General features: G+C 48.5%; 1 protein-coding gene across 1 annotated transcript in view; it reads left to right on the top strand.

Moving 5' to 3' along the window:
- The window catches only part of LOC144799011 (mucin-3A-like), a 265,324-nt gene that overhangs the window by 99,299 nt on the left and 148,175 nt on the right, over positions 1 to 17,850 (top strand). The window contains exon 4 of the mRNA XM_078670161.1: positions 1,297 to 1,415. Coding sequence (XP_078526287.1) covers positions 1,297 to 1,415 — 119 coding nt within the window. The remainder of the gene's footprint in view (positions 1 to 1,296; positions 1,416 to 17,850) is intronic.

Genomic DNA, 17,850 nt, shown 5'->3' with positions numbered 1-17,850 from the left:
GGGGACCCCATGGGTCCCCTTCCCCTTTGAGAATTAAAAAAATATTTTTTTTAAGAGCTGGCAGTTGTCCCATTAAACACTGCCTTCTTTTCAAAAATGAAAGTTAAAAGTTTCATTTTTTGATTTAAAATGCATCTCATTTTCCTTTAAGTAATCAGACATGGTGTTCTGCTCTCCCCAGCAGGCCACCACCCCTGTGATGACTATCATTCCTAATGGGTCACAAAGTGCAAACTCCCTCATTAATATACATGAGGTAGGTCGATTTCTACCCACTAGGAAACGCTAATTAAAAGTAGACAGGTTTCATACATTCGGAATAGTGATTAACTAACTAGGATACGCAGAAAATTGCAATTTGAAAATTGTGATCCCCAAATTTTGCACATCTTGCCCTAGGTTCCCAGACACAGACACAATGAGTCAGAACTCAGCAATCACTGGACCAACCCATCCTTCTTAATTTTTTGTGTTCAAGGTTATTCTGTTGTTAGTCTTACATTGGAATCATTACAACATGCACACCCCTGATATTCATGCTCTACTTTCTGTGAACTCATGTGACCAGAAATCCCATTTGAAATTCTTTGGCAGTCAGCTAAGGTGGCCACATAGGGCAATGTGCAGGGGATTGATTCAGCACAAAATTATTTGTGTACCTATGGTGCGCCTTAAACATCCCTGCACCCTGTGGCTGGAACCACAAGGTGCCTGCCACATGGTGCAGGAATGTTTCAAAACCTGCATTTCTCAATTGAAGCTGGTGCTGCTGGCCTTTTCCACACCCCGCACAAGCTTCCATTGACATCGTAATAAGGCCCTAAGAGTTTTGTTGAAAACCGGGACATGACAGGTACCTTCTGATTCACTCGGATTCAGGGCTTAAGTCTCTGCCTTCCTATAACTTAATGCGGTTTACAATCCATCCTATTTTCATTATATGAATTTCCAAAACTCACAAGTTGCTATGTGATGGGGAAACATCACATGTGATGGGGAAACATGCTGTTTGGGTTTTTCTTTTTTGTTAGAAAAAGTCTCAAAGTGTATTGTGACTCATGCTGTGTCCCGGAGGATCTATCGCAGGTTGAATCCACTGCTGTATGGTTGCTTCCATCACTCTGTGCTTCTATGATATATGTAAACAGCCCACCTATGCCAGAGGTCCAATCAATGCAGGTGTAACGTGTTTTCCCATGCTTGCCCTCATAACAATGGTTGCCCTTTCAAAATAATCCTTGCCTCTAATTTGTTTTCGGGTTAATAGCTGTCACTGAATTTCTGTATCTTTCATAGCCACCGTCCAGGTAGAAGTGGCAGTCGAGGTAACAATCACCAACCAAGAGTTCACCCCGCAGCTGATGAATATTAACAGCGAGGAGTATAAAGTCTTTGAGCGCCACTTCAAAAGTGAGGTAAGAAATCTATTATAACCTACTTAAATGTATAACATGTACTCTAGCCCTGCTGCCTCTAGCTGCTCGGCCAGAGTGTGTGACTTGATCTTAGAATGTTGGTGTGCCTGTGATGCGTGGAATGCCTGGGTGTCTGAGTGGGATGAATGTGGCAGTTAGAGATAGGCTGAGCAGCTAGGCAGGCTGCTCCTGGTGGGGCTGGTACCACACTAGGCTGGCTGGAGTCAAGATAGATGTTACCTGATCTGAAGACTCAATAAAGAAGACTTAAATATACATCCTGGCTCCTGGTGTCTTTCTACATAGGACACAACAAAATCATTACCCAACCAGGTTACAACTGTGAAACAATACTCTATGGACACTCTTCTGGCTAGTGATGCAGGACTTTGGGGAACCTTAGCTGGATGGTTTAATCTCGGATGAAGTGTCCACCCACAAAATCACCATATGTATATCCTTAATCTTGTAAAGTGTCCCGAATTGCACATGTAGGCTCTGCCTATGCCTGAGCTAAGGTCATGCTACATAAGTACCACTCCATTAATACAGATGTACAAAGCTTTGCCAAGCATATCGATGGGTGAGTAGGGTCAGGCTGCAAGTCTGAATTACGGAACACTTTAGATAGTAGTCCACTCGTACATACAACGTGTAAATACCTTTAGCAGTCAGAAGGTGGGTGCTGCTGTGTAGATGTGCTGAATAACAGAAATGAGAGAGTGCTAAGAAGTCTAGTTCATATGGAGAAGAAATGTATGACAAGCTGGGCCCACAGAAATTGGTTCCTGGGCTGGTGCTCCAGAATACATTCTTTGGGGGGTGTCACAGAGGATATGGCTAGTATGCAATGGCTGTTTACAGACAGTGTAAGATTTGTCAGGGAGAATAGTCAAGTAGGTGTCAACATTTGTCAAGGCAGCCAAGAACAAAGCCATCCATTGAGGAAACAGCAACACTAAGGAGCTATACAGAGTTTGTCATGCTTTTTCCTCTTAAGTTGAAGGGACCCTCTAGCAATACCAAAAACGTTCTCAGCTGGCCTCCTGTAGGTAATGTTAATTTAATCTTTAATCCAGCATCTACATGGTTAACAATGTTATCCCTCTTAAGCAATCTGCAACAAATTTGGGTAATGCATTAATCAGTAGAAACACTTTCAGACTTCCAAATTTGGTACAGATTTCCTTAACAGATCATCATTTTTAATGTGCAACTGTTGAAAATACCATGGGTTTTCCTATAACAAAGCTTCTCCACGTGTTTCTCCAGAACACTGAATTAAAGTCCATCAAGTATTCTTGACAATGCAGCCCTTCTGTAATTCAATGCCTTTTCTTGGTTTGGTGCAATTTGGCTACCTATTTTGGAGACATCAGCAAAAATGTGACTAGACAAAGACTGATATTTGTTTAGATCCAATAATACAAGATCATCAGTTAATTGACCTACGGCGCAAAGCTCCCCGGGAAGCACTCGAATATACTTGCCATTCTCATCAATTGCAAACTGCATCCTGTATTGATTTTTTTGTAATATCTCATTCCCTGAAACATAATGGCTCAGAAGTAGGGGCCAACTCATTCTCAGACCATTCTTTGGTCAAGTTAGATTTAGAAATTGGGGAGGGAAGGAGGACAAGAACCAGGTGGCAGATGGATTGACTTCTAATCTCACATCAACAATGGGTTGCAGGCATAATGGAATGGATACAAAAGTTTTTCTAAGGTCAATAAGAGAACAGCTGAACATTTTTCAGGATGGGGGGTTTTTAAGGCGGCAGTGCGTGGGCATATGATTGCTTTTATGGCCGCTCAGTCCAGAAATCAAAGCATTCATATAGCCAAACTCCAGCAGGCAGTTGATATTGCCTTGATGCAGAAGAATGCCTCCTTACGGGGTGATGAGTTAGCTGGAAGTCAGCTTGAAAAAGCAAAAAAGGAAGTAAGAGAGTTTTTTTGCCGTAATTACTGAAGTTATAGATCCCAGGACCAAAGTTGTGGTGACGGATAAGGATAGGATTGCCCAAGTATTTGTGGAGCATTATGACCAGCTATATGCTACCAAGTATTTGGTTCGGCAAGAACTAATTCAGCATTATTTTGAGAGTGTTAATCTCCCGCATTTGTCACTTACCCAGGCTAAGAAGATTCTACTTGATGTATCAGGAGCAGAACGTTTGGCAGCCCTGGATACAATGGTGGGAGTGAAAGCTTGTGGGAATGATGGGTTACCAATAGAATTCTATAAGGTCTTTGTTAAGGAATTAACACCCTTTTTGAAAAAGCTTTTTAATGATGTAAAGGTGGGTGGTTTTGTTCCGCTAACTTTCAAAGAATCCATCATTGTTAGTTTTGTGAAAAAGGGGGAAAATCCTATGGATAATAATGCCTATAGACCAATTAGTCTACTTAACTCGGACTACAAAATGTTTATGAAAATCTAGGCATAGCGCTTTATCCCTTTGGCACAAGAAGTGATCCACAGAGACCAGACAGGGTTTGTCGCAGGGAGGTTAATGTCTGCAAATGCAGGGTTTTTAGTAGAGGCACTCGACTTTTTTATTAGTAATTGAACTCCAGAGCTTGTCATGATGGTAGATGCAGAAAAGGCATTCAACTTGGTCAATTGGGATGCTCTTTTTTTCGGTTTGGGCAGGTATGTGGTACCTCTGGTTACAAAAATGCTATGGAATATTTACCAGGGGGCACATGCTCAGTTCTTTATTAATGCAAATTTAGCAGGGATAGTCAATGTGAACCGGGGGACCAGAAAAGGGTGTCCACTGTCACCCGTCCTATTTACCTTTTTTATCGAGCCTTTGGCCACTAAAATTCACAACAATATGACAATTAGAGCGCCAATATTAAGTATGGCAAAATTAAAGTTGTTTGTGGATGACCTAATTCTTTATCCTAGTCCAGAGAGTCAGAATATAGAGCTAGTATTAGCAGAATTAGCAGAATTTCCTCAATTTGAATTGATTGGGGGATAAATCAACCATAATAAGACTGAGCTTTTCTCCCCAAAAACCTTAAGCAACAAGCCCTTAATGCCGATCCAATTCGATATCCAGGAATATACGTCACTAATCAATATGGGGAACTTTATAAATTCACTTAGGAAGCCATGCGAAATAAAATGTAAAAACTGCTAGATGACTGGTCATTACTACCCTTCACATTGATAGGCTGTGTGGCCCTTATAAAAATGTCCATTTTACCTTTACTTGTTTTTCTCTTCACAAATATCCCTATAACATTAATACCATCTATTTTAAGAAGTTTGAAACAATGTTTAGAAAGTTTGTCTGGAGTAGGAAGGCACCCAGAATCAAACTCTTGGTGCTCCAATTGGATGTTAACCAGGGGGAGCTTGCACTTCCACAAATTCGTACATATCATTAAGCTGCTATTCTAGATCTGACAGCTCGCATATTGGACTCGAACAGATCTGTAGATCATTTTTTTCTGGATAAAATGGTGCACGAAGCTGGCTCACAGATTCCGATATTTTTAAAAACAGCAAAACTCCTGACAAAAACTAGGTACAACATTTTGCAGGAATATTCTTATAGACTGCAGACTTTTTTTAAGCAAGCAGGTGCTACAGGCTTTTACTACTTAAAATTTGGTGAATGTAAAAGTCTGGCTCTTCAAATATAGAGTAGCTGTTTAAGATGCTGTAATTACTGTGGTCTGAAGGAGCTGGGGCATTTTCTAGTTGGAAATAGAGTGATTACTGTCATCCAAAACAGATGTGGTGAACGGAGTAAGTCTCCCTTCTTTGAATTAATACAGATTGTATATTTTTTGAAAAGATACAATCTCTCTTCATGTGCCGGTCCAACTAAGCTCTTTACTGCCCTATTGGAGGCAAAGTTAAGAGGATTTGGAAACTGATACCATCTTTTATGCTCCCAAGGAGAATCAATGCTGGTCAAGAAATTCCTAGGAAAAGTCACCCAAGAGACACAATGGACACTCTGAATCAGGATTGGCAGTCCATATCACAGTTAGTTAGCAAGCCCCTAAGAACTGGCAACTTTAAAAGATTGGCCTTTCTGTCTCGATGGATGGCATATTATACAACTGAAGCACTCCATAAATTATGTCCAGAATTGGAGTATAGATGCTTTCATTGCCAGGCAGAAGTAGAGGGAGATTGGCTACATATATATTTTACGTGTCCAACCCTAGGGCAATTTAGGGAAAGGATCTTCTCGGCATTAAGCCAGGGGATCCAGAAGAGAATAGATCCCGAGGCAGATGTAGCTCTCCTCTGTATTACTAGGCAAGAAGTAAACCTGGCAATGACAAGAGGTGAGGAGACATTTACAACAATTTCCTCCCTTGTAACACATTCACTGATATTTCAGAATTGTAGGTCTTCGGAAAAAAAACACTTATGTGGGATGGCTAAATAAGATGAAATGAACAAGGAAATGTGAAGAAGCGTATGTAAAGGGAGTGGATGCTACTAAAATGTTTACTGCCATTTGGAAATATATGGCGAAGGTAGAGCCCACGCTGGAAGAAGAAGCCCATATTGCATCACAAAGTCTTGTTTAGAATGAAATGGGGATGTTAAAAAAATGCACTTTAATACAGCACCTTAGGATGAGTAGCTTAGGAAGATAAAGTCAAGTTTGCACTTTAGGACTTTAGTACTGCACTTTAGTATTAAGTAGGGATATTAACCACTGTATTTTATAAGATCTATATCTTGCAGGGAGATTGCTGGAACATCCCATACTGCACCTTATAGTATTTGCCTTAACCAAATGTTTTATGTGTGTAAGAATGAATATTAGTCAAATGGTGTTTTAAATCCCCTGTTTTTATCTATGGTTGTTTTTTCTCTTCATGCTTCTGCTCAATAAAAATTTAAAATAAAAATAAAAAAGAAGAGAAGAGAAATGCCAAATGCTCCTTTGTTTTTGTTATTAATTTAGTATACTGGTTAAAACGGCGACTGCTTTTTGTACTAAGATCAAGAAGGAAGTCTGTATAATTAACATAAGGTTAAAAATTGGTGTGCAGAGTGTCACATTCTTTTTTGTTTCTTTTTGTGGTTTCTTTTTTGTCTTTTTTGTAAAACGGTGACCACGCCATACTCCCTCATATTGGGTTGATGCGAGAATCTTGCCATGAAAAACGGGGCATATTAGCAAAGCGGCGATATGAAATTATCGTAGCTTTTGCAGCCGTTTTCGGCCGAAAAGCAGTGATAATTTCATTGCTTTATCAGCAAAGACATGCTACCGCCTGTTTTGCTGATTTTGTGGCCTTTTCAACAACATTGCCCAGCTTTGCATCTCTAATGAGATTCAAAGTGGGCGTTCCAGAGAAAAATAATAGGAGAAATGTCGCTAAGGGGGGACCTAGTCTGCAACGTGGGTTGCACCTGCATCACCCTACCGGCCCGTGAGGAGCACCTAGCGAAGCCGAGGATCCATTTTCGCTGACCTGCTGCCCCGTCGCTTTGGCTGCTGCTTTCCTGCTTTCCTGCTCCCTCTCCGCCGTCGCAGGCTGCTCCAACCTTCCTGCGGCCGCTGTGTGTGGGGGAGGGACCTCGACATCAGGGACACTCAGGACTGCAGGTACCAGCCTGCTGGGCGTCCGGAAGCCGCCTCCCGCTTAACAGCGCCAGGAGGCGCTAGAAAAACCGACTCTTCCCCGGTGGAGCGGGGGACCTAGTCTGCCATGTGGGTTGCACCTGCATCACCCTACCGGCCCGTGAGGGGCACCTAGCGAAGCCGAGGATCCATTTTCCCTGACCTGCTACCCCGTCGCTTTGGCTGCTGCTTTCCTGCTTTCCTGCTCCCTCTCCGCCGCCGCAGGCTGCTCCAACCTTCCTGCGGCCGCTGTGTGTGGGGGAGGGTCCTCGACATCAGGGACACTCAGGACTGCAGGTACCAGCCTGCTGGGCGGCCGGAAGCCACAACCCGCTGAACAGCGCCTTGAGGCACTAGAAAAACGGACTCTTCCCCCACGTCGCGGTAGCGCACGGGAGCGTCGCCGGGCTACGCCCGGGCAAAGGGCAGGCCGTCTTTGGCCGTCCGGGGCCGGCAGAGGCCGGGCTGGGCCTTCCCATTTTCGCCCCTGGATAGGACTTCATGGACGGTATTGGAACCTATAGCTGGTGATACCAATATACTGCCGCATTTTTGTTATTGTTCTGGCACATTTTATTCCCTCGTGAGTGTCTAGTGTTATCCATCTGTCTTTAGCTACCTGTGGTCAATCGATATCCATACATGGCTAAGTTGAATCCTAAAGTTTCCTCAGGGGCTGGGGGTGTAGGGACTCTGGATGCCTATCTTAGAAGGGCTGAGCATGAGGTGACCAAAGAGATAGCAAATGTTCAAAGGAGATTATCATTGGACGCTCTAGCTCACCCACCTCCCCAATCGGCGAACACACAGCCGTTAAGCCCTACTACCACCCCACTTAATTCAACCAATGACTGTGCTATTTCCATCATATCCACTGATCCCATACAGGGGGGAACTTTGCCTTCTAACCTACTACCTGGTGTTACATGTGCTGGTTCTAGTACATCTCCCTCTCCCCTATCAGCCCGCACTAGGCACCCGCGGGCATTGGCGTCTGCCAATAATCACATCCTAGGGGGTAAAAGAAAAGCTACTGGTATACCCAAGGGTAGTAGACATCAAGCTAAACAGCCTAGGAGCAAAAAATCCACACTTGGGCTGGAGCACCATCTGGGTAATCTGGGTAATGCTGTAAACCCGGATCCTGAGGTTAGTACAACTTTAAGTAATGCAAGAGGGATAGAGTCCAACACATTTATCCCAGGGGGGATCAAGCACGATCTCATGGATTACATTGAGTGTAGGCTTAAGGCACTTATTTCCCCTGTTTTAACTAAACTTGAGGAAATAGGTAATAGACTTTCTGCTATTGAAATTAAATTGCAGCAGCAGGCAGTACCGTTACCTACCCCCAAACCACCGGAAGTACCATAAGCGACATTTCTCCTATTATCAAGCTGCACGCTAACAAGTAGAGCGTTAGGAAAAGTAGCACTAACCACAGTTAACGCTACTTTCCTAACGCCTGCTTGTGACCTGACTTAGCCATGTAATCCAATGGGAGGTGGATTACATGGCTAAGATTACCCTGCCCTATCAACAAGCTTATCGACTTTTTTAATGGAATATCGCTGGAAAACCAGCAATATTCCATTGAAAACGGCGATAATCCCCTGGGATTTTTATCTCCATGGCATTAAGCATTGTTAATACAGCGCTAACATGGAGATTCTTGCCAGCGATAGCGGGCGATAGATTTTCTCACGCTAACAGGGGTCAGCAATAATTATCGCTGCCGCTTGCTAATATGCCCCATCGTTTTCTTGGAACTTTAGTTTAATGAGTAGTTGCTCCTGTAGTGGCGGTAAGTGGAGTTTCACAAAAAGGAAGTGTTTGTCTTTGTTGTTAGTACAGACATGCAGTAAAGGCTTTTTTTTACATTTTTTTAGGAACATAGGATATCGTGTTCGGATTTAGCGTTGTGTTGTAAGTAAATCTAGAAAGTGCCACATAATCTTTTTTTAATAGAGACGTGGGTGATGCGGGATTTACCATAAAGAGGAGAGGTAACGTGGTGATGGTTGTAAGTACATTCTTGACATCACTAGACATCAGATTCTCACAGAGAGATGTACTTTGCGAGATTTTGAACAAAGAGGTGATGATGTTAGTTGGTTATTATTAAAAACGTGGAGGGATAACTAAGATTCCTTATACTTGCTGGTAAATTGGAAACTTAGAGGAATCATGAGTAAAAACTAGACTATATGATGATTAGTTATTTATACGGGGAGCTTTGAGCCATAACATCGTAAATGTGCGGAAATATGATTCTAAAGAAGGTGATTTCCCAGTGTAATTGAAAATCTGGATTACCAGAATAAGAAACTTTAGGATTTTTACAGACAATGTACTACTTCTGAAGAAGAGCTTTTTTTTTTTTTAAAAGCTTTATTTTGTTTATTTTCGTTAGAGAGAACAAAAGAAGAAAACAGCGACAATCCCGCACATCTTCCCTCGCAGGGGGCATAAGGAGAGGCAAACAGTAAGGGTGTCAAATGCTAGAAAGCTACCACCGATCAGCTCAGAGGGGCAGTGCTGTAGAGCAATAGAACAGTTCAGGTGTGGGATCGCAGTTCCAGAAACCCACCGTGGTGGAAGGCGCTGCAAGGGTGGAATACCTTACATAGGCACACAGTGTATCATATAGGGTTCTGAAAAGCCTCATTCATCTGTGAGGGTGTCTCAGAAATGTAACTAACAAAACACATTACCCCCCCCCCACCCCTCCCGCCCTCCCCTAGTGGTGGTGACAACAACATACAACACTCATCCATTCTAGCTCCTCTGTTAGACCTGAAATAGGTGAAGCGATCGTACTGAGGATGGGCAGACTGCAGATGGTAGACCTTTCTAAAGAAATCGGCCAGGGGACCCCAGCGAAACTGAAAGTTTTTGAAGTTGCCCAGGAAGATGTCCGCTACTCGTTCCACGCTTAGCAATTTCCATAACCTTGCGTGCCACAGAGAGATCGCCGGGGCCTCCGTTTTTTTCCAGGCTGCTGCTAGAGTGAGTTTGGCAGCTCCGAGACATAACCACAAAATTTGTTTGTCCGCACGCGTCTGATGTTCGAGAAGGGGGTCTCGAAGACCCAATAGCACTTGGGCCATTGAGTCCACTATCGGGTAACCGAGGATCTCTTTGATATGGGATAGAATCTCTTCCCAATAAGGGCGACTGATCGGGCAGTCCCACCAAATGTGGCAGAAATCCCCAAGCAGACCACAGCCCCTCCAGCCCCTATCAGAAGAGGCCGGGAAAATGCGGTGGAGCTTGGCCGGGTACAAGTACCAGTCATGAGCGTCTTGAGGTGGGCTTCCCTTAAGTCCAGCGAATGATTATGCGCAGCAATGTCGCGCCATAGGGCCGACCATTCCCTGTCAGAAATGTCCCGTCCCAGGAGTTCCTCCCAGTGCCCCATATAGCGGGGACGAGGCGACACTGCCGAAGTAAGCAGTAGGTTGTAAAGAAAGGAAATTACACCCTTCATGGTAGTAGTGCGAAGGATGAAGGACTCAAATGGCGAGGGAGGCCTCGTAGCCGCGTTGATGACCCCAGGCGACGTGGCCCAATGGAGCAGCTGGGCGTGATGAAATCGCTCCGACGGTGGGACTCCATAGTCCCTCGTACAGTTTGCAAAGGTAAGCGGAGTATCGCCGTGAAAGAGGTGGGTTAAGGCCCTACAGCCCCCCTCTCTCCACACCTTGAAAGGGCCCTCCTGCAGTGCTGGCGGAAAGGCCGGGTTAAAGTGGATAGGCGTGAATGGGAAGGGAATGTAGTCCAACGATCATCAGTAGACAATGTGTCCCAGACCTTCAGGGTGGTGCCGGTGGGGGTACTAATGTAAGCGTTCTTGGGTCTATCCTTCTTGGGTTTCCAAGCCAGGTCCCAGATTGATCTCCCCGCGACACTTCTGTCCATATGTAGCCAGTGTTTCTCGGAGTATTGTTGGGACCATTCCACCAAAACCCGCAATTGTGCAGCTTTGTAGTATAAATGCATATCGGGAAGGCCCACACCTCCCTCTCCTCGCGGCCATCGCAAGGTATCAAAGGAGAACCGCGCTCGTCCCCCCAGCCAGACGAAACTGAGCATCTGGGTTTTAAGGTGTCGGAAGAAATCTACATCCAGTGGGATAGGTAGCGCCTGGAATAGGTACAGGAATTTGGGGAGGAGGACCATATTGATAGCGTGAATTCTACCCAGCCATGATATATATTTCGGCTTCCAGCGGTCCAAGTCCGCCCGAGTCTTTGCCAGTAACGGAGGGAAGTTCGCGGAATACAATTTCCCCACCGAGGGTGTCAATCGGACCCCCAGGTACAAGATGGAGTTAGGGGCCCAGGAGAGCAGAGTGAGAGGCCACACTCGATCCACCTCCGCTGGGGAGAGTGTAAGGTTGAGAACGTAAGATTTATCGTAATTGACCTTGAAGCCGGCCACCTCCTCAAAGCGCAATAACACCCTCTGGACGTGTGGTAGAGAGTGAGCCGGATCCATAATAGATAATAGAACATCATCAGCAAATAGGGAAATCTTGTGCTGCTTTCCAGTAAAGGGGAGACCCCGTATCTCCTCGTGGTCCCGCACTGCCAACGCCAATGGTTCAATGCTCAGGGCGAAGAGCAGCGGGGAAGGGGACAGCCCTGTCTGGTGCCGCGGAAATGCGAGAAAAACGCTGATAGATGGCCATTTCCCGCCACTCTAGAGCGGGGGTTGCTGTAGTTCACCTTCACCATCGAGAGGAACTTTGCCGAGAAGCCGAAGGCTTCCAAAGTATGGAACAGGAAGCCCCAGTCCACGCGGTCGAAAGCCTTTTCCGCATCAAGGCCCACTAGAACCGCCGGTATCCAGAATCTATTAGCCTTCTCTATTAAATGGATAACCTGCCTCGTATTGTCATGGGTCTGACGGCCCTTAATGAATCCAGACTGGTCCGGATGTATGAGCGCCGGCATTAGATCTTGGAGCCTAGCTGCAATGATAGCGGAGTACAACTTGGCATCAATGTTGAGGAGAGCTATCGGACGATACGAAGAGCATTTAGTGGGGTCCTTCCCTGACTTAGGTATAATTGAGATTACGGCCTCAGCCATTGACCCCGATGTTACCCCGGACTCAGCCATGTCATTAAAAAGGGAGACCAGAAAGTCGCATATTTCGGCCGCGTAAGTCTGGTAAAAAAAGGCAGTATAGCCATACGGTCCCGGTGCCTTATGAAGCTTCAGGTTTTTGAAGGCATCTAGCACTTCAGCCCTAGTGAATGGGGCAGCTAGTAGGTCGTTCCACTCATTAGATACCTGAGGAAGGGGTAGATCACGTAGATAACCCCGCTGTTCCTCAGGGTTGAGAGTGTCCCCTGCATAGAGTTCGGCATAGAAGCGTCCAAAGAGATCGGCCTTAATCTCGTCCCGGTGTTGCAGAGCCCCCATCGTGTCCTGGATACCTCCTATGTAATCCCTTTCCCTCTTGTCCCGAAGCTGCCGAGCCAGGTGTCTCCCCACCTTGTTCCCCTGGGAGTAGGAAAGGTGCCGTAGTCTTAACAGGGTGAATTCTGCTCTATTGTTGTAATAGGCCCTCAGTTTCCCCCGAACCGCCGTCAGAGTGCGAAGGGTCAATCTGGAAGGGTTCAGTTTGTGTGCTTGCTCAAGAGCAGCAAGTTCAGCTTCCATCTCCTCTCGCTCCTTTCACCGCATTTTATTGAGGTTAGCATTGAGACCAGGCAAGTGCCCCTCATCGACGCCTTAAAGGCGTCCCAGGTTGTGAAAATTGACGTGTCGGACACAGGATTGAGAGTAAAAAATTCCCGAATGGCCTTCCTTAGCTCCTTACACGAGGTCTCATCCCTGACTAGCGCGACCGGGAAATACCACTTGCGTTGTCCGTCACCTTTCGCCGACCATTGCAGCCCAAGCACGAGGAGGCTATGATCAGAGACAGACAGCGGGAATATACTAGAGTCGCGGACATCAACTCTGAGGGCTTGACTCAAGAAAATGTGGTGTAGGCGAGAATAGGAGTGGTGGACATGGGAAAAGAAGGTGTAGTCCCGGGACTGGGGGTGCAGGGACCGCCACCCATCAACTAAGCCCAACTCACCCAGCAGCCGCTGCGTCTCTGCAGAGAACAGGCCAGCATCAGCCCTCTGAGTATGAGAGCTATCCATCTCTTTATTCCATACTAAATTAAAGTCTCCCAATAAAAACAGGTGGCCCTCAACAAAATCTTCCACTTTTCGCAGCAGATCCTGAATAAAGCTATTCTGTCCCGCATTGGGGGCGTATACCACCACAAAGGTGCACAGTCTACCGTGCGCCAGACCCTTGACCATCAGCCAGCGGCCCTCCTTATCGCTGCGCACACCCATAGGCTGAAAATGAAGGGTCGCATGAAAGAGAAGAGCCACCCCCCTGTGTTTCGTGGAGGCAGATGATCTATAAATAAGGGGGAAATGCCTGTGCCGGAGTCATTTTTGCGGGGAGTTCAGGCCTTTCACGTTCCAATACTAAGAGGCATTACTAAGTAGTGACTCCACCCCCGCTACCTTCACACCACATCGCCCCTCCCACCCAAAGCTGCCACTGGGTGACCGGAGCGGATGTGCTACAACAGAGATATTCACAAAGGCCCAGTGGTAGGAAGACACACCCCAATCCGCCTCCCTACATCCACCCAACGCACCAGGACCCCCCCACAAGCAGCCACAGACTCCATCCCACCTCCCCATTCTCCGGTGCAACAGGGATCCCCCCAAATAGCCTCCCCAAAGCCACACAGCCGTAGAGGAAACCCCTAGAGCCCAGGGTTCAAATATATACTGTCCGAGGACACACCACACACACACCATAAGTCAAGTGTCTCAGCAAACCGAGGAACCCTGTCACCACCACTACCCCCCCATTCCCCCCTCCCACAACCCACAACAACTCCCCTTGATTCCACCCCCCCAAAAAACTGTAAGAAGAAAAAGGAAACAAGAAAAAACAGTGTTCCTGACAGTCCCATTGAGCGGACGTCCGTAGATTCCTCCGGGGGTGGGGGGCGGGGTACCCCAGAGTGTGCCCCCAAGGTTCCGGACCGGGGTGTCTTCCCAAAAGTACAAGATTACCCATGGTACCTGAAGAGAAGTGTCCCTCCGGCGCCCAGCAAACGTCTTCCCAGATCTCAGGCTGCCCCGGAGCTAACTTGCGACGGCGCCACCGTCACAGAGGCAACCGCTGCCCCCCTCTCCTGTAGGCTGGTCGTACGATCAGGCCTCCTCAGTTCCGTCTCCCGACCCACTCTCTGCCAGGATGGGGAACGCCGTCTCCGCCTCGACGGGGAGCTCCCGCCGCCCGGGGAGGGGGCTGCATCATCAAGGCCCAGGATGTCCCTTGCTGCCTGCAGAGAGCGGACCTGTACCAATCTGTTCTGCCACCTGAAAATGAGGCGAAAGGGGTGGCCCCAGGAGTAGGACACATTCTGTTCACGCAGGAAGGTGGTTACAGGGCGAAACTCACGTCTCTTTTGGAGTGTCGATGCCGCTAAGTCCTGGAATAACTGGGGGCGGTGGTCTTGGAATTGCAAGGATGGGGTCTCCCGGGCTTTTCGAAGGATGCGTTCCTTCAGTTGGAAGTCATGGACGCAAACCAAAATATCAGGGGGAGGAGCCCCTCCACGCCTTGGCAGTCCAACCCTGTGGACCCTGTCCATCCTGATCTCGCTTATGTCCTCATCATCCAGGACCTGCAAGAAGAGCGCCTCTACATATCCCCTCAGATCACCAGCTTCCCCATCCCAGTGCACAGCTCGGATACGGATGTTGTTCCGGCGTGAACGGTTCTTCAAATCCTCCACATGTGCCTGGAGGTCCAGGTTCTGTTCCAGGAGCCGGATCGCATCCTGCTGCAGTTGGTGCACATCGCTCGCCACACTCAAATCGTGATCCTCCAGCGTAGCTACCCGCTCTCCGATGCCATCCACGTCTCTCCTCACCTCGCGAAGGTCTGATGCCAGCAGAGAGCGGAGTTCAGAGATGTCCTCCTTAATGGAAGCGAAAAGTTCCAGCATAAAGGCCTTAGTGGCGGGCGCCTCATCATCCTTAGGTTTAGGTGAGACACTGGGTCTGGGAGACGCCGCCTGCTGGGTCCCCCTTGTAGGGGCATCCTTGCCGGGCTTCTCTTTACGCGGTTTGGTGGTCATCTCGTCTGTTCTCCGAAGGTGCGTCAGAGACTGCCCTGGGTCGCCGGAGCGGCCGCCACAGGTCGCCCCGCAGGGTCCGCCGCCTCCACAGCGAGTATAGGGCCGGTATCAGCGCAGCGCAGTCCATTCCAGGAGGCTCGGCCGGGCAGCATCAGTAGTTGCCCCCTGGGTAGCGTCCGGATTACCCTCCAAGCTCCGTCAGAGGCCTATGTCACTGGACTCCAGTCCAGGGATCGATCTTTCCGCGACCACAGCAGCGATCTCACCGGACCTGTCTCCAATGGCGTGACCAGGCCGCGGCGTCCGGGCCCAACGGGGCGAAGGGCCGCCGTTCGCCACCACCGTCGCGTTCGAAGACCAAACTTCTCAGCTTCTCAGATCAGCATCTGGCCCCTGCGCAAGACGTAAGCACTCCGCAGTCCGCCGGCTAGTATCGTGCTCCCCACGTGGCATAGGCCGCCCGTCACCACACACACTGCCCGAGGCGCCTGTGCAAGTCCACCGCACCGCTTGTGCTGCCAGGCCTCTACGTTGGAGCCGGTCCAGGCACGGCCCTCCGGGGATTCTGGGGAGGGCGCCGCCCAGGATGCGACCACCGGCCGGGAGCTCTCCTCCAGACCAGACGGGCCAGGGATCCGGGCTTACTTCCTGCTACAGTCACCTGCAGCCGGGGTCCACGACTCGGCAGCCGCCGGCGACGCCTCTATGTCCCTTGCTCCTCAAACTGCGTCCATCCGGGCACCCCGACAGGCAGGGCAACCACGAGGCACCAGCCACCAGGGAAGATCGGCAGTGCTGGGGAGGTCACAGCTGTCCCACGGTGACCCGGAGGACCCTCCGCCGGCCCTCAGGTATGCCAGATGTCCCCAAGCCTAGGGCTCTCCAATGATGGCCCACCGCAGCAAGGCAGCCCACTGACCACAGACGGGGGAAGGGCGGCGAGGTAGCACCTCCGGCCGCCCCCAGCAGGACACCGCCGCAGTGGGGCCGCCGCAGCAAGGCCGCTCCGGCCACGAAATCAGCCCACCGGTCGAGGAGGGGGGGAGGGGCAGCGTGGCAGCGGCTCCAGTCGTCCCCAGCAGGCCTCCGGTCCCATCTCTTTCTTACCGGGCCCTGATTCGGCCGTCCGGCAGCGCCCCACGCTCCCAGGAGCACTGCGCAGCAGCCGCCGGGGGAAGGTGATCACAGCGCCGGCTGGTCCGGGGTCACCGCAGCGCCCGGCTCCCGGACGGCGCCCGCTCTCCGTGCCGCCGCGCTCGGTTCTCGGCCACTCCTCTGACTCCAGGCCGGGGATCTCAGGGCCTCTGGCAAGGCACCGCCGCCACATTGCGTCCAGGAGGCAAACTCCGCCACCAGACTGTGCCCCCGTGCCTCGGGACTCACAGCGGGCAGGAAGGGGGCTGGAAGCTCACTGCTCCGGGGGCTATAACAAGGCGAAGCTAATGTCGGCGCCGGAGGGACTTTGCAACACGTCTCACTCCGTCGCCATCTTGGCCACGCCCCCAAGAAGAGCTTTTTAATGCAAAATTAATTGTGGAATTGGATAATAACTTGAATATTATTATGTGTGAAAAAGGATAGTTCTTTGGAACAATATCATTCTGATGTAAAAATAAATTCAGAAGTGTATAAAAGGTCTGTTAAAACTTGATTCATCAAAAGTTGAATAAGAAAATCCACATCTATATAATATATACTAGAGAATATGTTTGAAGAGTAAATCTGAACTGTTCGAAGATTTGAAAAAAGGGAAATATATATATCTATACTAATATAATAAAGAGAGAGCCCAAACCTTTGAGGCGGGTAATCTCTGGAACCACAGCACCAATCACAACACCCAATGCAGCATTGGAAAGGGCAGTTGCAGCAGAAGGACATAGGCTATGCAGAAGCCCACCATATACATTTAAAAGGTAAAAGAACCGTGCCAGCAAAGTAGTCCCTGTGGGCGTGTCTGCGTTGTGCTGTGGGCGTGTGCTGGGGGCGTGAGAAACGCTGGGGGCGTGTTGTACGTTCCGCCCTTCATGCCATGTCTCATATCGTGTGCTAATCCCACCCTGCTCCCTTTAAATACCCCTGCACCCCATAATCATAACCCACCCTTACTCCTTAAAATACCCCAACACCCTTAAACACTAACCCATCTTAACCCTATAAATATACCCTGTACCCCAAAACCCAAACCTATCCCTAAAACCTAAAAATACCCCTGTACCCCAAAACCCAAACCTAGCCCTGAACCCTATAAATACCCCTGTACCTCAAAACCCAAACCAACCCCATAACCCTAAAAATAACCCTGTACCCCAAAACCCAAACCTAGCCCTGAACCCTAAAAATACCACTGTACCCCCAAACCACCCCTGAACCCTAAAATACCCCTGTATCCCAAAACCCAAACCTAGCCCTGAACCCTCAAAATACCCCTGTACCCCAAAACCCAAACCTACCCCTGAACCCTAAAAATACCCCTGTACCCCAAAACCCAAACCTAGCCCTGAACCCTAAAAATAACCCTGTACCCCAAAACCCAAACCTACCCCTGAACCCTAAAATACCCTGTACCTCAAAACCCAAACGTAACCCTGAACCCTAAAAATACCCCTGTACCCCAAAACCCAAACCTAGCCCTGA

This window comes from Lissotriton helveticus, chromosome 12, assembly GCF_964261635.1.
Source record: "Lissotriton helveticus chromosome 12, aLisHel1.1, whole genome shotgun sequence".
NCBI classification, from domain to species: Eukaryota; Metazoa; Chordata; class Amphibia; order Caudata; family Salamandridae; genus Lissotriton; species Lissotriton helveticus.
The sequence above is the reverse complement of the archived record's forward strand: the minus strand, read 5'-3'. Positions and strand labels throughout refer to the sequence as shown.